This window comes from Falco naumanni, chromosome 2, assembly GCF_017639655.2.
Source record: "Falco naumanni isolate bFalNau1 chromosome 2, bFalNau1.pat, whole genome shotgun sequence".
Taxonomy (NCBI): Eukaryota; Metazoa; Chordata; class Aves; order Falconiformes; family Falconidae; genus Falco; species Falco naumanni.
Window position 1 is genome coordinate 13,130,063 of NC_054055.1, and position 14,490 is coordinate 13,144,552.

At 35.2% G+C, this 14,490-nt stretch overlaps 1 protein-coding gene and 1 long non-coding RNA gene across 8 annotated transcripts in view; one reads left to right on the top strand and one right to left on the bottom strand.

The window, feature by feature from the left end:
- Positions 1–14,490, bottom strand: part of NBEA (neurobeachin) — a 506,742-nt gene that overhangs the window by 324,260 nt on the left and 167,992 nt on the right. For all 6 annotated transcript variants that reach the window (XM_040584007.1, XM_040584004.1, XM_040584003.1 and 3 more), the window contains exons 18-24: positions 13,907–14,015; positions 11,828–11,909; positions 11,493–11,616; positions 10,974–11,166; positions 9,689–10,708; positions 5,329–5,546; positions 3,658–3,811 (exon numbers count right to left, since the gene is read on the bottom strand). In XM_040584007.1, the coding sequence (XP_040439941.1) occupies positions 3,658–3,811; positions 5,329–5,546; positions 9,689–10,708; positions 10,974–11,166; positions 11,493–11,616; positions 11,828–11,909; positions 13,907–14,015 (1,900 nt within the window). The remainder of the gene's footprint in view (positions 1–3,657; positions 3,812–5,328; positions 5,547–9,688; positions 10,709–10,973; positions 11,167–11,492; positions 11,617–11,827; positions 11,910–13,906; positions 14,016–14,490) is intronic.
- On the top strand, positions 253–5,460 carry LOC121083503. 2 transcript variants are annotated; one of them, XR_005826396.1, is made up of 4 exons: positions 253–362; positions 1,493–1,937; positions 3,097–3,246; positions 5,358–5,460. It is a non-coding gene; the product is annotated as an uncharacterized LOC121083503 (long non-coding RNA). The 2 variants fall into 2 exon arrangements; XR_005826397.1 differs by having other exon boundaries at positions 1,496–1,937.

Sequence of the window (14,490 nt, forward strand, 5' to 3'; positions counted from 1 at the left end):
ATATGTTATTATTCCAGACAGAAATGTAAATTAATTTTTAGAAGTAGATGTAAATACTTGTGCTATGCCTCAAACACAACACACTAGGAGGAAATAAGTGAGAATACTACTTTGAAATTTCAGTATGGGCCCAAAAGGCCTTCAGTGAGAATATTTGAGTACCCAATTCATAAGAGTGAAAAAGGAAGAAATTAAGTAAAATGAGCTCATACTTGTTGATAAACTAAATATATGTGTTCTACAGGATCTACAAAATGTGACTATTTTGACGCCTCAGAAAAGCTCCACAGAATAGAGATATGGAGGATCAGAGGCTTCCAAAGACAGACTAAGCAAGACGAAGACTCTGTGGATTCAAACAGGTACACAAGGAGATATGACTCAAGCCTATAAAATCATAAATAATATGGAGATGAATAAAGACATGATTAACCACTCCTTTCATAGCATAAATAGTAAGGCATATAGTGACTTTATACTTTTAAGCAGGCTTAAATAAACAAAGACAAGAAGGGCTTCAAAGGTTATATAATTACTTTGTCAGACTCAATGCCATAGGATATCACGGAGGCTAAAAGCGTAAGAAGCTTCAAAAAAGATTAGATAGAGTCTAGAAGGATAAATTCCTCAGCGGTTATTAAACTTGACAGCCCAGACACCCTCTCTAGCTGTTAAAATCCTCAATGCTGAAGCAAAGTATCATTAGAATCACAAAATCATAGGATTATTTAGGTTGGAATAGACCTTTAAGATCAAGTCCAACCATTAATCCAGGACTGCCAAGTCCATCATTAAACTCAGACTACTGTATTTTGATCTAAGTTGCAAACAGTTGCTGTTAGAGGCAGAATGATAAAACCAGTCAGGCCTTTGGGCTGATCCAGTAAGGCAGTTTAGGTAACCTGTGAACAGCTTGCTTTTGTTAGAGTAGTGCAGTACTGCTTGACTGGACTTCTAATACTGTGCCTAGTTTAAATTACAGAATCACAAAATCACACAGAATCACAGAATGGTTTAGGTTGGAAGGGATTCATGAGACACAACATAAAATTTGGACTGTACATCTTGTTGAAAAAAAAAACATTAATGTAATTAGGCACAACACAGCAGATTCCATCTGAAAATCAAGAAATGCTTTTACATTGTGGAGGTGACTGAGCACTGGCACTTGTTGCCCAAGCAGCTGGTGGAGTCTTCATCCTTGGAGATACTCAAAAGCCATTTCAGCACAGTCCTAGACAATTAACTCTTGGTGGCCCTGCTTAAGCAAGGGGTTTGGACCAGATGATCTTCAGAGGTCCCTTTCCAGCCTCAGCCATTCTGTGATTCTGTGATTCCTTGAAGTGGTGAGGGAGAAAGTGTATTGATTCTTTCCTCCCTTGAGAGTTACTCGGGCAGACAGTGTCACTAGAAGGCCTGCCATAAGTGTTTTTATGCAGTGGAGATGTCATATCAAACTTCCAGTGTCAGACCTCTTTTCTCTTCCAATTAGCAGCTATTGGAAGGAAGAGAGCAAGACAGAGTCTTCTGTAACTGATTGTAAGCACTGGACTACTTTGCCCTATCCAGACTGAGAAGAAACACATCCTAACCAGCAGCCCATCCACTTTCTCCACAGCAGTTCAAGGATGCAAAAATATTCGAAGTCTGAGAATCAGTACAAAACTTCTCATTCATCATATGACGGGTATTCAGAAATGGTCTGATGCCCAACAGGACATCTGGTCCCTTCGTAACTGTGATCCAGAACAATACTGAGGGAGAGGGACCTTCTCGACAACAAAGAATGTGTTTGGCTCTTTGTATGATGAATAAATCCACCTTCCTGCTAATGTTTATGGATGGGCAATGATGGAACAGGGAAGGAGTTGAATGGGAGGAAAGAAGTTCTCTGCTAGGTGGAAGTGATGAATGAAATCATCACCTAGAAAGTGAAGGTAATTTGTGATGTTATCAATTACTTCTCCCCACTTTTCCTGTATATCTGGGGCAAAAGTAATCTTTTTTTATTATTTTATTTCATAAAGTAGGATTAATTCAGTTTGAAGACAGCTACTGGAAATGTATTTATTTATATCAATGCATGAAAATCACTACAATTGTAGCAAGGCAGTATCAACACACAATATTTTAACAAAAGGATGTGTAATTTATAAAGCTGTATCAGCTATCTATCTATATACATACACACACACACCTCTCCAGAACAAATAGAGGGAAATGGTGAAGTGCTAAATTATTATCGTATAGAACGGCTCTGCATGAACTAGGATAAGAGCTAAAAACATGAATGACATTCAATGGAATTACAGCCTAATTAATGCTGTGTCTGTTTTATAGTTTTATATAAAAGATGGCAATGAAAACTTCTTCATTCTCAAATAATACCTAAAAGGTTTGTTTTAAAAAATCTCTCCCAATGTCCTTTTATTTAAAGACTGATAGTACAGTCTGCATCTCAAGATGGCTTGGTGTGCACTCATACTTGTCAATATTTACAATGAAGCACTTGCAAGATCTTTTATTCAGCAACCTTGATGTCATTCTTCTGACAACAGAGAACTATAGTGTTTCCTGTGAGTCTTGCGCTTTTGCTTATAGCAAATATTGTCCCAGTTAATACAGTGAAAATAGTAGACACCATTTTACTATTAATTGCCTGGCTGAAAGTCATATCAATGTTTAGCCAATTGATAGTCCACCCATTCTTACCTTTCAAATAAAATTGTGCAAAATAGGTTTTTCTGCTAGCTAACTAGAAGTAATAGTAGAGGCAAAGTAAATTTATCTCAGTTGCTGAATGGCTAGAACAAGGAATTGAACTTTCACTGCCAAACTACATTTGTAGGCTCCAGTGCCTACTAGCTACGTTACTTCGAAGGAGCATCTGTGTTCCTTCTGGCCTCATTTGCTCCCCTTTCAAAGACCTGTATTCACTGCAGATACTTACAGGATGCTCAAGCTAAAATGTTTAGTATGAAAGAAATAGTTACAGATATGTGCACAGACAAGGCACCACATTCAATTACTGTAATTATTAACAACAATGCAATATTTACAACGTATTTTTCTATTTTTCATGAATCATTCTACCAGGCTACTTTGCCTGCCTGAGCTGTGATCACTGAAAGAACTTCCAACTTACTAAGAACATCGGAGTGGATAAAAATATCAGACTATTTCAATACAAGACTGGAGAAAAAAAATGGAACTAAGGTCAGGACCTACTGAAGAAAGAAATAAACGGTAAGTAGTGAAGAGATGACTTCTGGTGTCATTTGGCATGCAAACAAATGGTGGTCATGCAAAACAGATTTATTAATATCAATAACTAGCCATCATAAAGCATGTAATTTTGTTACAGTAATCAAGATTCGTAACCATGATCCTAATGGTCTTCTCTTTCAAACAAAATACTAAATACCCAAGAAATGTTATTCTTACTTAGTAGTACTTCTCTAACAAAGTTAGCATTTCACATGCAAAATATTATAAACACTCTGTACATCATAGCTTAAGAGTTTCGATTATAAATTTTTTTGAAGGAATTGGCAGGGGGGGTACAGGAGTCCCTAAAGAGAAGTCAACCGCAAAGAGTGGTTTGTATTATTAACAAAAGTTTCTATTATGACCACTAGGTGGAAATATTGTACTTACAGTTGGGGATGTGGCTGCTGACAGCAATGGTAAAATTCCTCCACAAGCAATAATAATATTGTCTACCATCTGGGAAATGAGGTGTATTGTGTTGTGTACAAAAATAATATTTTCATTGCTATTGACAAAATCCATCACAGACTTTGTGGAGTGACTGCAAGAACAGAAGAAAGAATGGATTAAAAACAAACAGTTAAAATAAAAGCTTAGATAAATTTATTCTTTGCAACCAGACTGCGAAAGTTTCTTTGCTATAAAGGCAAAGTCTGGTCTACAAAACTTTGCATGTAAATTGTCTAAAAATATGAACAGAACTAGTTTAATGGACAAATTGATTGCTACCTATTTTCACACCAGGATTAGTTTCAGATAGACAGTTGAGAACGATTCGTAACTGTGTATCCCCATCAACCACCACTTCACTTCATAGGCAGGTCTGCTGAAAGCAGTGGTGTTGTTTCTTCAGTGTGAAAGATATTATTTTATATAAAAGAGTTCACCATACTGCACCAGTAACTTTTGAAGCACCCTTCTTAACACCTAATGATAACACCTGCTGGTGTTTTAGAGAAGAAACTTGATAATATAGTGATAGCTTGATCTACTATTAACTTAATTTATTATTTATTAATTACCTATATTAAATTTAGCATTAGAAAAAGCTCTGCAAGCCCCAGATGCTAATAAGATTAGCTGAAATCTCAGCAACTCCTAATTGGTGAGAAATTGTCTATGAAACAGTCACTCCTGAAAAATAAGAAATACTATGTGAAAATACTGTGGAATTCTCAATCTGCAAGTATGTTCTTTTCCCAAAACAACATTGTTGCCAGCCAGCAAACAAAAAATTAAAGGTTTCAGCTGAAAATATCCAAACTGAATTTTAATCTCTAAGCTTTACCTAAACACAAAACACAAAATACAAATCCCTCTGAAAAATATTGCCAAATAAAAAAAATACCAAAATTATCTGTTTCTTAGTGACTATCACAGAACACCAAACTGGAAATGAAATGCAATATAAATTGCTTCTTGGATGTTAACTATGCTCAAGTTTTCTGAAAATGAACTATTCTGTCCTGGGAAGTAGATTAAACAGTATCTATTATATCTAAGGGCTCTAATAACAGTAATTTATTGAGTATCTCTCTTAAAGTGTTTAAAAAACCTAGGAAATTACATTGCTGTCCTAAAATATAACCACCACAGGAGTTGGCATGCAAAACAAAAGTCTGCCAACTAGAAAGAGTGATTACTTAGCAAATGTTATAGGAAAGAGGTTTTATTTATAAGATTTGCAGGTTGAGAAGCTCTCTTTTTAATTGATCGGTTGAAGAAAATAGCCATTAGAAGACACACAAATCTTCCTCATGTCTGAAACAGAAGCAGCAGATCCTAATGCTAAACCTAAGCTGTAAGAGTAGCTCAGTTTAGTTAGGCATGTATAAGTTATACAGTCCCTCAAGAAAACAAAAATGGTTTTATGTGAAACAGAGCTGTAACAGGCTGTGAAGGGGTGGGAAGAGAAGATGCAAGATACAGAAGGGTACTTAAGCTAACACCAAGTCTTTCCCTCCCCACTACCCCAGTAACATCCCCTCTACAACACACCTAATTTTTCCTTATTGATGGAAACACAAATCAGGAGTTAAAGAAGGAATGAGCACCTACCTTCTCCAAACATGTACATCTGTTTCTAGTGCAAAAAGCAAGTCTGTCAGGAGCCGCTGGTGCATGGGAGACCATTTAAACTCTGGAATACGAAACATAGTTGTGCGTGGACCTGGACTAAACTGTCGTCGCTGCTCTTCTGTCATTGGCATTCCTCGAAACCCCAAGTCAACACGTAAATCCCGGTCTTGCTGGGTGACAGATCGACCCTGTACTGCCTACATCAACAAGAAGGTAAAAAATCATGTTAACTTTTTGTAAAGTCTTTTTGCATGGATCACATTATTTGAGAAAGGATGGGCTAAAACTTGACTGAGCACAAACTACAGGAGATGCTGATATTCCAAGGCAGGCAGTATCCTTCAGTAAAGGAGCTGCTACAGTTTAAATCAGTGAGCACTGAGGGGCTACAGCTGACCTTCCTTTCAGCTATTCACCGTTTTTTTTACACTCAGGTTCTTCACTTGAAGTATTACAAAAAAGACAAAATGCAGCATGTACAAGGTCGGCAGTAATAAGACATTGTTTATAGGAAACATCTACACTTTTTGAATATTTGATTCAAAACATGGACAAACTACACATTGATGGCTTCAAGGAATCAGTGTACTTTTAGACAGCTCCTCATTCTCCAAACCCAATTTATTAATATGGTCTTTTTAGCAGGATTATTAGAGAATCAAGTCTAGTCTCCCAAATATCATTTTAGCAATTTTGTTACTCTTGTTAATTGGCTAAAAGTTTTGTGGATCCTCAGGACACTTAGATTCTCTCAACAGGTGATGGATGTGAATTTCATTCCCCTTCAATACCTACATAGTCATGACTGTTTCCACTTGGTGATTAAAAACAGATGTAAAAGATATACATAGAGGATATGATGGAGAACACCATGAAGAAAAAAGCAGCAAAGAACAAACGTTTTGATCTAACTTGATCATATTAATAATAATTAATAACAATGAAATTACAATGTGCAACACCTCTGAAAAGAAATACAAAGTGCGATCCTTGAAACTACTTTAAAGTGACTTTAGATTAGCTTAAAGCTGGCAAAATAGAAAATATACTTGCTTTGCTCACATATTCATTTCCTGATCTCAGCATACTGTTTTACATCTGGAATTTAAAAGCAAAGATATTTAAGAAATATTTGTGCTAGCAATACAGAAATGGACATGGCATTGGAGTTGACTTGGAAAGCTTCTTAGATCTTTAGTCTGTTTTTGATCTTCTGTAGCCAGCATTTTGAGAGCAGAGCAGGTTCCCTTCATTCAATTAGACCTATTGGGATCAAAATTGTTACTCTTGCTTTCATTTGCTCTATTTTTTTGATGTCTTTAAATGATTCTTCTTTTCTTAGACTCATCTAAGATTCAAATTTTTTACGTTAGTCTTCTGCATACTGTTTTCAACTCCATTTTCAGTCCTTCTTAGTTGGGACCATAGGAAAGAGGTAATTTTATATTCTTCAATATTTGATCTATTATTGATAAAGGCATTAACTCTTCTTAGAAGTAAGCAGGAGTTCCCATCTCTACTTTGTTGTGCAATTTGTTGCTTCTCTTCAGTCCATTTGAATAAAAGACAGCTTACTTCTTACTGATAAAGTGGGGAGCTGACTGTAGATCAAATTTTTAGAAAATTGGAAAATAGCAACTCCACATACCACTTGTTCTCTTTTGGGTATAACTACAGGTGGTTGTCATGTCAGCAGCAGTAATGGTATCATAACTCTATCGTAACAGAAGAGTTTTATCCAGCCAATAATACCATATTTCCAAGAATGGACTTCGATGTGTGTTGTGTAAACTGCCATGAAATCCAACTATCTGCACTTGGATGGACAGTCTTTAAGTAATTTTCAGTGTTTTCAGTTGTCTCAAAGGGATCATATCTAATGTGGCAGTTCCTATGCATGCTGCAATCAAAACACCAATCTCCAGCTCCACTGTAGATATGTTAAAATTAACACTGTTCTTTACTCATGAAAACAATAATGCTTGATTTATCTTTTATTTAATACATATTTAGATCTTTTTTTATTAATATTAACTTCATTTAAACAGAAAAGATTTAAGTATGGACAGCTTACAGTTCACAGGGTATTTTGAAACAACCAAAGAAGAGATTAAAAGATACTAATTTTGACGGTTACACAGTTGATAATTTTTTAAAGAAAATTATTTCAAAGAGATATTAATGGCTTCAGACTTATATCAATTCAGTGTAGTTGTTCATTGATTTTAGTGGGAATAACTGTAATTTAAGTAGTAGATGGAGAATCATGGAAGTTAACTTGTAGAGTCAGACTCTGGAAGAGTACATGGTTTGTAGATAATTTACAGGTTCAGATGATAGAAGGAATTTTGTGAGTAGCTGGGAGTAAAACATTTTGCTTCTCTCTTACAATGATCTGATACAAAGTTATTAAGACTTATGTATCATTTTAATCTTAACAAATAATTATAGTCTTTAATAAATATATTAATTATTCTAATAATAAAACTTAGGGGTTTACTTTCCTATTATTCAACTTTATAGGTGAAATTAATCAAGAAAAAAGGTTAAAGAACAGAAAAGTCCCAAAGTCACACCAACAGGATTTTCTACATTAGCTACTACAAAGTAAGATTATCCTTTACAAATTCACTGTATTTATGGGTGCATATATGTACATAGCAATTGAACACTAGCATTTCCTTTGTCTTCTGCTCTTTAAACAACAAAAAAATGCGTTTCAAAATAAAAATGGACTGCTCCTTTTTCTTGTTATCCTCCATTCATTCCATTTATCGGTTTCCATGGCATTAACAGTCTTAATTTTAAGACTTAAAGTATTTTTTCTTTAACTGATAGTAATAAGTACACTATTTCTATTGAGAGCTTTTAGGGCTTGCTCTTTATTACACCAAATACTTTTAAACATAAGGATCCCTAAGAATGCTTGATAGTGTGTCACTGATGTTGTGAGGATTTTCATAGTTTTGAAAAGTATAAGAACCTTAAACTCTTATAAAACCTTTCTAGGGAATGCAAGAGCTCCCTCTGCTTTTCTCTTCAAAACAGAGGTTCTTACCATAGAAGAAAGAATTGGAAGAGAGATTGTTTCTGTATATTAGAACCCGCTGGTCTGATTAATCTTTTTAATTTTTTTTTTTTTAAAGGGGAAAGTATCCATTTTGGAAACCATGATTCTTTAAATAAATAAATTAAAATATCAGTTCACTGGAGTTTTTCTGAAAGTATTGTCTCCCTGAAGAACAAAGAGGGCAGGCCGATCGCTGTTCTTTCATCAGATGACATGTACTTTGAGTGTACTTGAGTGTATCTCTGAAATTCTTTCTTCTGATGATTTGGTACACACTACACGGTACCAGGCAGAGCAATTTCTGACAGTCTTTGTTTGGCTCTTCTTCCATACTTTCAGGAAGTCTGCTTGAATTCAAAATCCTAGAAGAAAAATGCTGGTGTACACACGGGACGTACTGTCAGCTAGTAAAATCTTGAAGGCAGTAATTTTTTTCACCTTATAACATCCTTAAAAACAATCTTTGGTTACATGCTACAGTCTCTGAACAATGCCAGTGAGGAAACTAATCGTGTGCTTTAAAAGTTCAGATTATTTTGCTGTGCATACAGAGTACAATTCTTTCAGAGTAGTGTTCTGGCTTGGCCCTTCCATTTTCAGTATGCTATGGGTCTCACAAAAACAGTAATTTCTCAGAATTTTTCAGAGGGAGACCTAGGCAAGAAAGGATCTCCAAGAAGAAAGTAAATACTTTTTTAATTAATAATTCTCTGGTCTGGGAATCAAGTTGTAGTTTTTCTTCTCTTATACCTAAACTATTCATTTTCTTGTGTAAGGCTCAAATACGAAGATTGCTTATGCCAGCATTCCTGTACAGGAAGAAATACAGTCTACTGAAGTGTTGTAAGACTACACTCTGAGAAAGGTACAGCAAGAGTAAAAACCACTTCAGTGTGATTTCATAGTAAAATATAGATATTTTGAATCTTAAGACATAATAACAAGAAAGTCTAAAGCAGAATTCTAAAAGTATCTGTGAATGTGTCCAGAAGAACTAAAGAAAAAAGACGAAAGATTCTCTTAGCTAAGATTTTTAAACTAAAGCATCCACAATTACAAGACGTATTTTTTTATACGGATATGAAAGACTTCACAATCCTTACACATCATGGCATTTTCAAAGCAAATAGGCTTGGAGGATGGACACCATTCATATAATTAAAGAAATATACCTCAAATGCCTTTCAGATCTCATACTATTCTTTTATCCAGCAGCAACAAAGAGCAATTACATTGGAAAAATACATGACCACAGCACTTGAAACACACCTGGGTTGTAGTAGTTGTCTGGATCTTCCGTATCTCCTTTCCTGCTTCCTTACCATCATCAGATCTTTCTGTATCTGAAATTATACTTCCTGCATCAACACTAGGTACAGGCTTGCTTCCAGAAGACTCTGTCTCAAGAGTTGTAGCAGTCATTTCGGCATATTCTAATCCTTTAGATGATGAAGCCAACTCCCTCTCAGAAATGCTACTCATTCCATCTGAAGTTGTGTGAATCTTGAACTCCTTGTCCTCTATTATACTTGAAGTACATGTTATATCTACACTACCTGTCATATGCGCAAGCAATCCCAAATCGTCATTTACACCAAGATGCATCTGGGTTTCTTGCACATTTGGAATAGAAATGTGATTACTTGAAAGTTCAGGTAGAAGTTTCTCCTCTTGACTAGGTATTTTATCAAAGAGAAATGAGGTACTGTTAGTAGAAGGTTCATCTTTCTCATCAGCCAGAGTTATTAATGGACCATTATCTTTTTCCTCATTCTTCTTAATAATGCCCACACTTCCATGGACATTGTTTTGGAGTTTTTCAACAGCAGCACTATATACATTGTCTAGAAGAGATTCAACTTCTACAAGTGCACCATTTTCTCCAGTTACCAATGTCTCTGGTGATAAATCCATATCATCAAGTTTTACTTCAGTAGCCTCTACCTTTTCAGCTTTTATATCAACTAAAAGGTCATGAACTTCCACATGCACTCCTCCTCCTGGTCTCTCAGCACTTCCAAGCACATCATCTGACACCTTTGTAGACATGAGCAAGTCCCTTGTATCTGTACTGACAGGGTAATCTGTTTCACTTTCTGGACTTTGACTTTGTGAAAGGTCTTCTATCTCTCGAATTTCCATTCCACCTTTTGCTCCCGTTGTCTGAGAGGACAGACCTGAGATGGTGCTCACATTCCCTTTCTTCCCCTTTTTTATGTTTTCTTCCTCTTGCCTTTGATACTCTTCATACATTTTTGCTAGATACTCCTTGTGAGCCTCATATGTGACCTTAAAAAGAAAAGTACAGATTACGTGGATGAATATATGCTACGTTAATTTGGACAAAAACTAACAAGAATCTTAACACCACATTATGTACAGTTTACAAATTGTTTGACTTCAAAGGACATAGGATAACAAAAAGTGACACCTTGACATGTATGGAGACAGCCACCAGATGGCACTAAATCACTTTACAGCTTATTTTACTAGCTTGCTAGTCCCTTTGGAGGAGTTACCAGTATTAAAAAAACATACACGAGCCATTTCTTACCTTGGAATGAGCTATAGAAAGAGTATCCACCCACACTCTCCAGCCTCCCCATTCATATTTTATTGCATGATACAAGAGAATACGGAAAATGTTGTAAACCATCTCTGTGATCTTCTGCTCTTCAGAGTTCTTAGGGTTAATGTATCCCAGAGAAAACATCCAGTCCTGCCACACTGAACACTGAAGTAAACATCTAAAGTGAAATAATTAGGTCAAAATATATCCAGACAAAGCTTCTTTATTTTAATATTATGATGGGTAAAATGGGAGGGACATCTCTGAACATCAAACCAATGGTAGAAAGAAAAGTACTTCAGGATGGATAAAAAATTGAAGTATGTTCTAAACAGAAGAATCCAGTATTAGTTGCTGAATGAAGAAAAATTACCTCAAACCTATTACATGACATTTTTTTTTATATATTCCATTTAATATACAGTATAAAACTCTACAAAGAGTATAACAGACTGCTATTATACACAAAGCAAGGATGAGAAAATACTATTTGTAGTGACATACCTTCTGTTTTCACGGCTATTGCTAAAAAGTTTGATCATATCAGATAAGAACAAACGTCGAACTTCCATCAGCTCTGCACTTGGTGTGGAGTTTTTTAACAGTGTTGCCACCACCTTAAGAATCACTTTGAAAGAATAAATTAGTTATGTAACACATTTCAACAGCATTAAAAAAAAAACCACCTTGCTGACAGCAACTAATGTAAGTAGTAACTGAAACCCGTATGTATTAGAGATACACTAATGAATTGTTCTCGCTTTCTGAATCATACTTTCAAAAAATCCCACAACCTCTAGGCAATACATTTATCATACAAACATAACATGGGTCCTTACTTGGATTCTGAATTTTCACTGTAGAATCTGGCTCTGGATGTGGTTTATGAACAACTTGAGTGCATACTTGCTCTGTCAAAATCTAAAACAGAACATTAAGTTCCTTTTACCATTTTTAATTAAATGCTACAGCATGTCATTGTTCATTTTTAATTGTTAAGAATATTTACCATGGCCCCACTCTAACTTCATACAAAACATTTTGGTAAAATATTTTTAGTTTTGAAGAATGGAAACAAGCAATTCCTCTGTGCAAGGAACAAGACTTTCATGTTTGAACAGGGACTCATTAACTAACTTTTTAGTTAGCTGACTAAATACCCAATAATGGTGTTATAAACATATTTCATTCACATTCCTCATAGTGTTATACATTCACAGATCAAAAATTATTTCATTAGCATTGTACATCAAAAGATATTTTCATAAATTCCAACCATAACAAACCCCAGTAATCCTTAAAAGCGCGTTTGGTTTTCTCCAGCTAGGAAAGAGGAAGAGTCACAGACAGCATTCCGTAGGAATAATCCTGGGGCTTCACATAATGAGCAAGACAGATCATTCTTCTGATTCATGAATTGTACCTGACAAACTAATTAATCTGTACTGAAGCAACACCACAAACTTTTTGCATTGGCATACCTGTCTCTCATTCTGTGTATGCAACTTTATTTTTAAGAACAAGCTAAAGATTTGAGGGTATTCACACAGGATTCTCAATAAGTACATTCAAGCAAATGTATTTCAAAATAGAATCATTTCACTAGTAATTCTTATATATTTTAAAGTAGAACTGTAGCTCATTCGTTAATCAATAACCAAATTAATGTCAGTTGTAAGCACAGTACCTTTGATTGGGACTTTACATATCGGTATTTAAAATAGAATACAAATACGCCTTTGCTTTGTATGAGAGACCATGGAAAATATCTACATCAGTTCCTTGGCAAATCCTTTGTACTTACAGCACTTAACTCCTTTTTCTCCTCTGCTGGCTATTTTTTCAAATGTAAATGTCTGTGGAGTCCATGAGGACTTTAATTTTGTTATTTACGTATTTTCTGAGAATACCAATCACAGAAGCTCTCAGAAATCTGCATGCATGGATGTCTGGACTACGAGACCCAAGCGGTCAAACCACACAGGGTAAGCTTAGATATGTACAATAAAAAAGACCTTGATATCCGAGTAAATCATGGGCAAATAGGTGATGTTTAGGTTTCCATAATCATAGGAAAACATTTTCTACATCACTCAGACCAAGAACCCTAAATACCAACCACTCTTTTAGTCTTCCATGTCTTTCCTGGAACCAGTCCTGAGTATCCAGCCATTACACCTACTCATGTTTTAAAAAAATTAAAATAATAATAATCTTCCTAGTGCATAAGATCCTCAGAAATTGCAAAAGATTCAATTCTAAGTCACCATTTTAAAAATAATTGGAGATTGGACATGATCTTTATGCATTTGCAGGCATAAGGATATGGGTTTCAACCAACTTGATGTTGACAATACTTTGCTTTAACAAAATTGCTTATCAAAACTGAAGTTTCTGCAAGTGCCTGATAGAACAGTTGAATGCTTCGAGGTCATATTCACTCACCTCAAGCAGTATCTGTTACATGAAAGTGGCTGTGTTCAGTTATAATTTTGGCATACTATCAACATTAGTAGTCAAAAAAGAAAAAGGACTTTTCAAACTTTTGTAAACTTGAAAGAAATGGTAAGGAAAAGGAAAAAGAAAAAGGGAAAAGAAGGCATCCCTTTGCCTCCAGCACTTTTCATTGTAATGGAAACAGAGTCCTCCAAACAATTGAGGAGTAATAGCAACTGGAGGTCTGCAGTAACTTTTTGTGTGTGTGTGTGTGTACAGTGATAAACATCTTCAGCAGCAGGATCTCTTCCATCACCCTTTGTAATACTGTAAGTAGAAAGTTTTATACTTAAAATGTGTATCTAAAATTTTCTCAAAAGACATGAGAATCAGGATATTGTAAAACACAGAGTCACAACAATATAACTAATTAATAATTTTTTTCAATAGAGATAACAATCTCCATGTTTAATAATTTGTACCTCATAAAGTGTATTATATGTTGTAACGGTCACTGTATTTGTGTGTAGCATCAACCTTTCTCCAAGAAGTGTGAAAAGACTGTGAGTATGCATGATTTCAACCTTTCGCCTGGAAGAGAAAATAAAAACATCAGGAAAACACCAAGCATGTTGAACATTTTAAGTAAATGCAAAAAACCTAAAGCCATTTATTTTGATGTACTAAAAAGTTCTCAAATGTTATTCTATAAATATTATGAAATAAAAACCATTTAAGATCCTTCCCAATATGAATGCAATTGTAGGAATACACAGAGGTTCTCAGAACACAATGTTATATTTGGGTTGGGTTTTTGTATAAAAGAAATGATGCATAATTGTCACCCTCCATGACGTTTACAGTGGAAAAAGACAAAGGAATCCATTTCTATCTTACTGTCAAGCTGAAAGGGTTCAAGATGTTCATAGGCTAGCTAAAATGTGATCACTGCAGAACACATTTTTTGTTGCTCTCTCAAAGACTTAGAGGACAATCCAACATCAGATCTTCCAACATACATACTAACACATATGAATTTATCAGTACTGCCATTCACTTTATACAG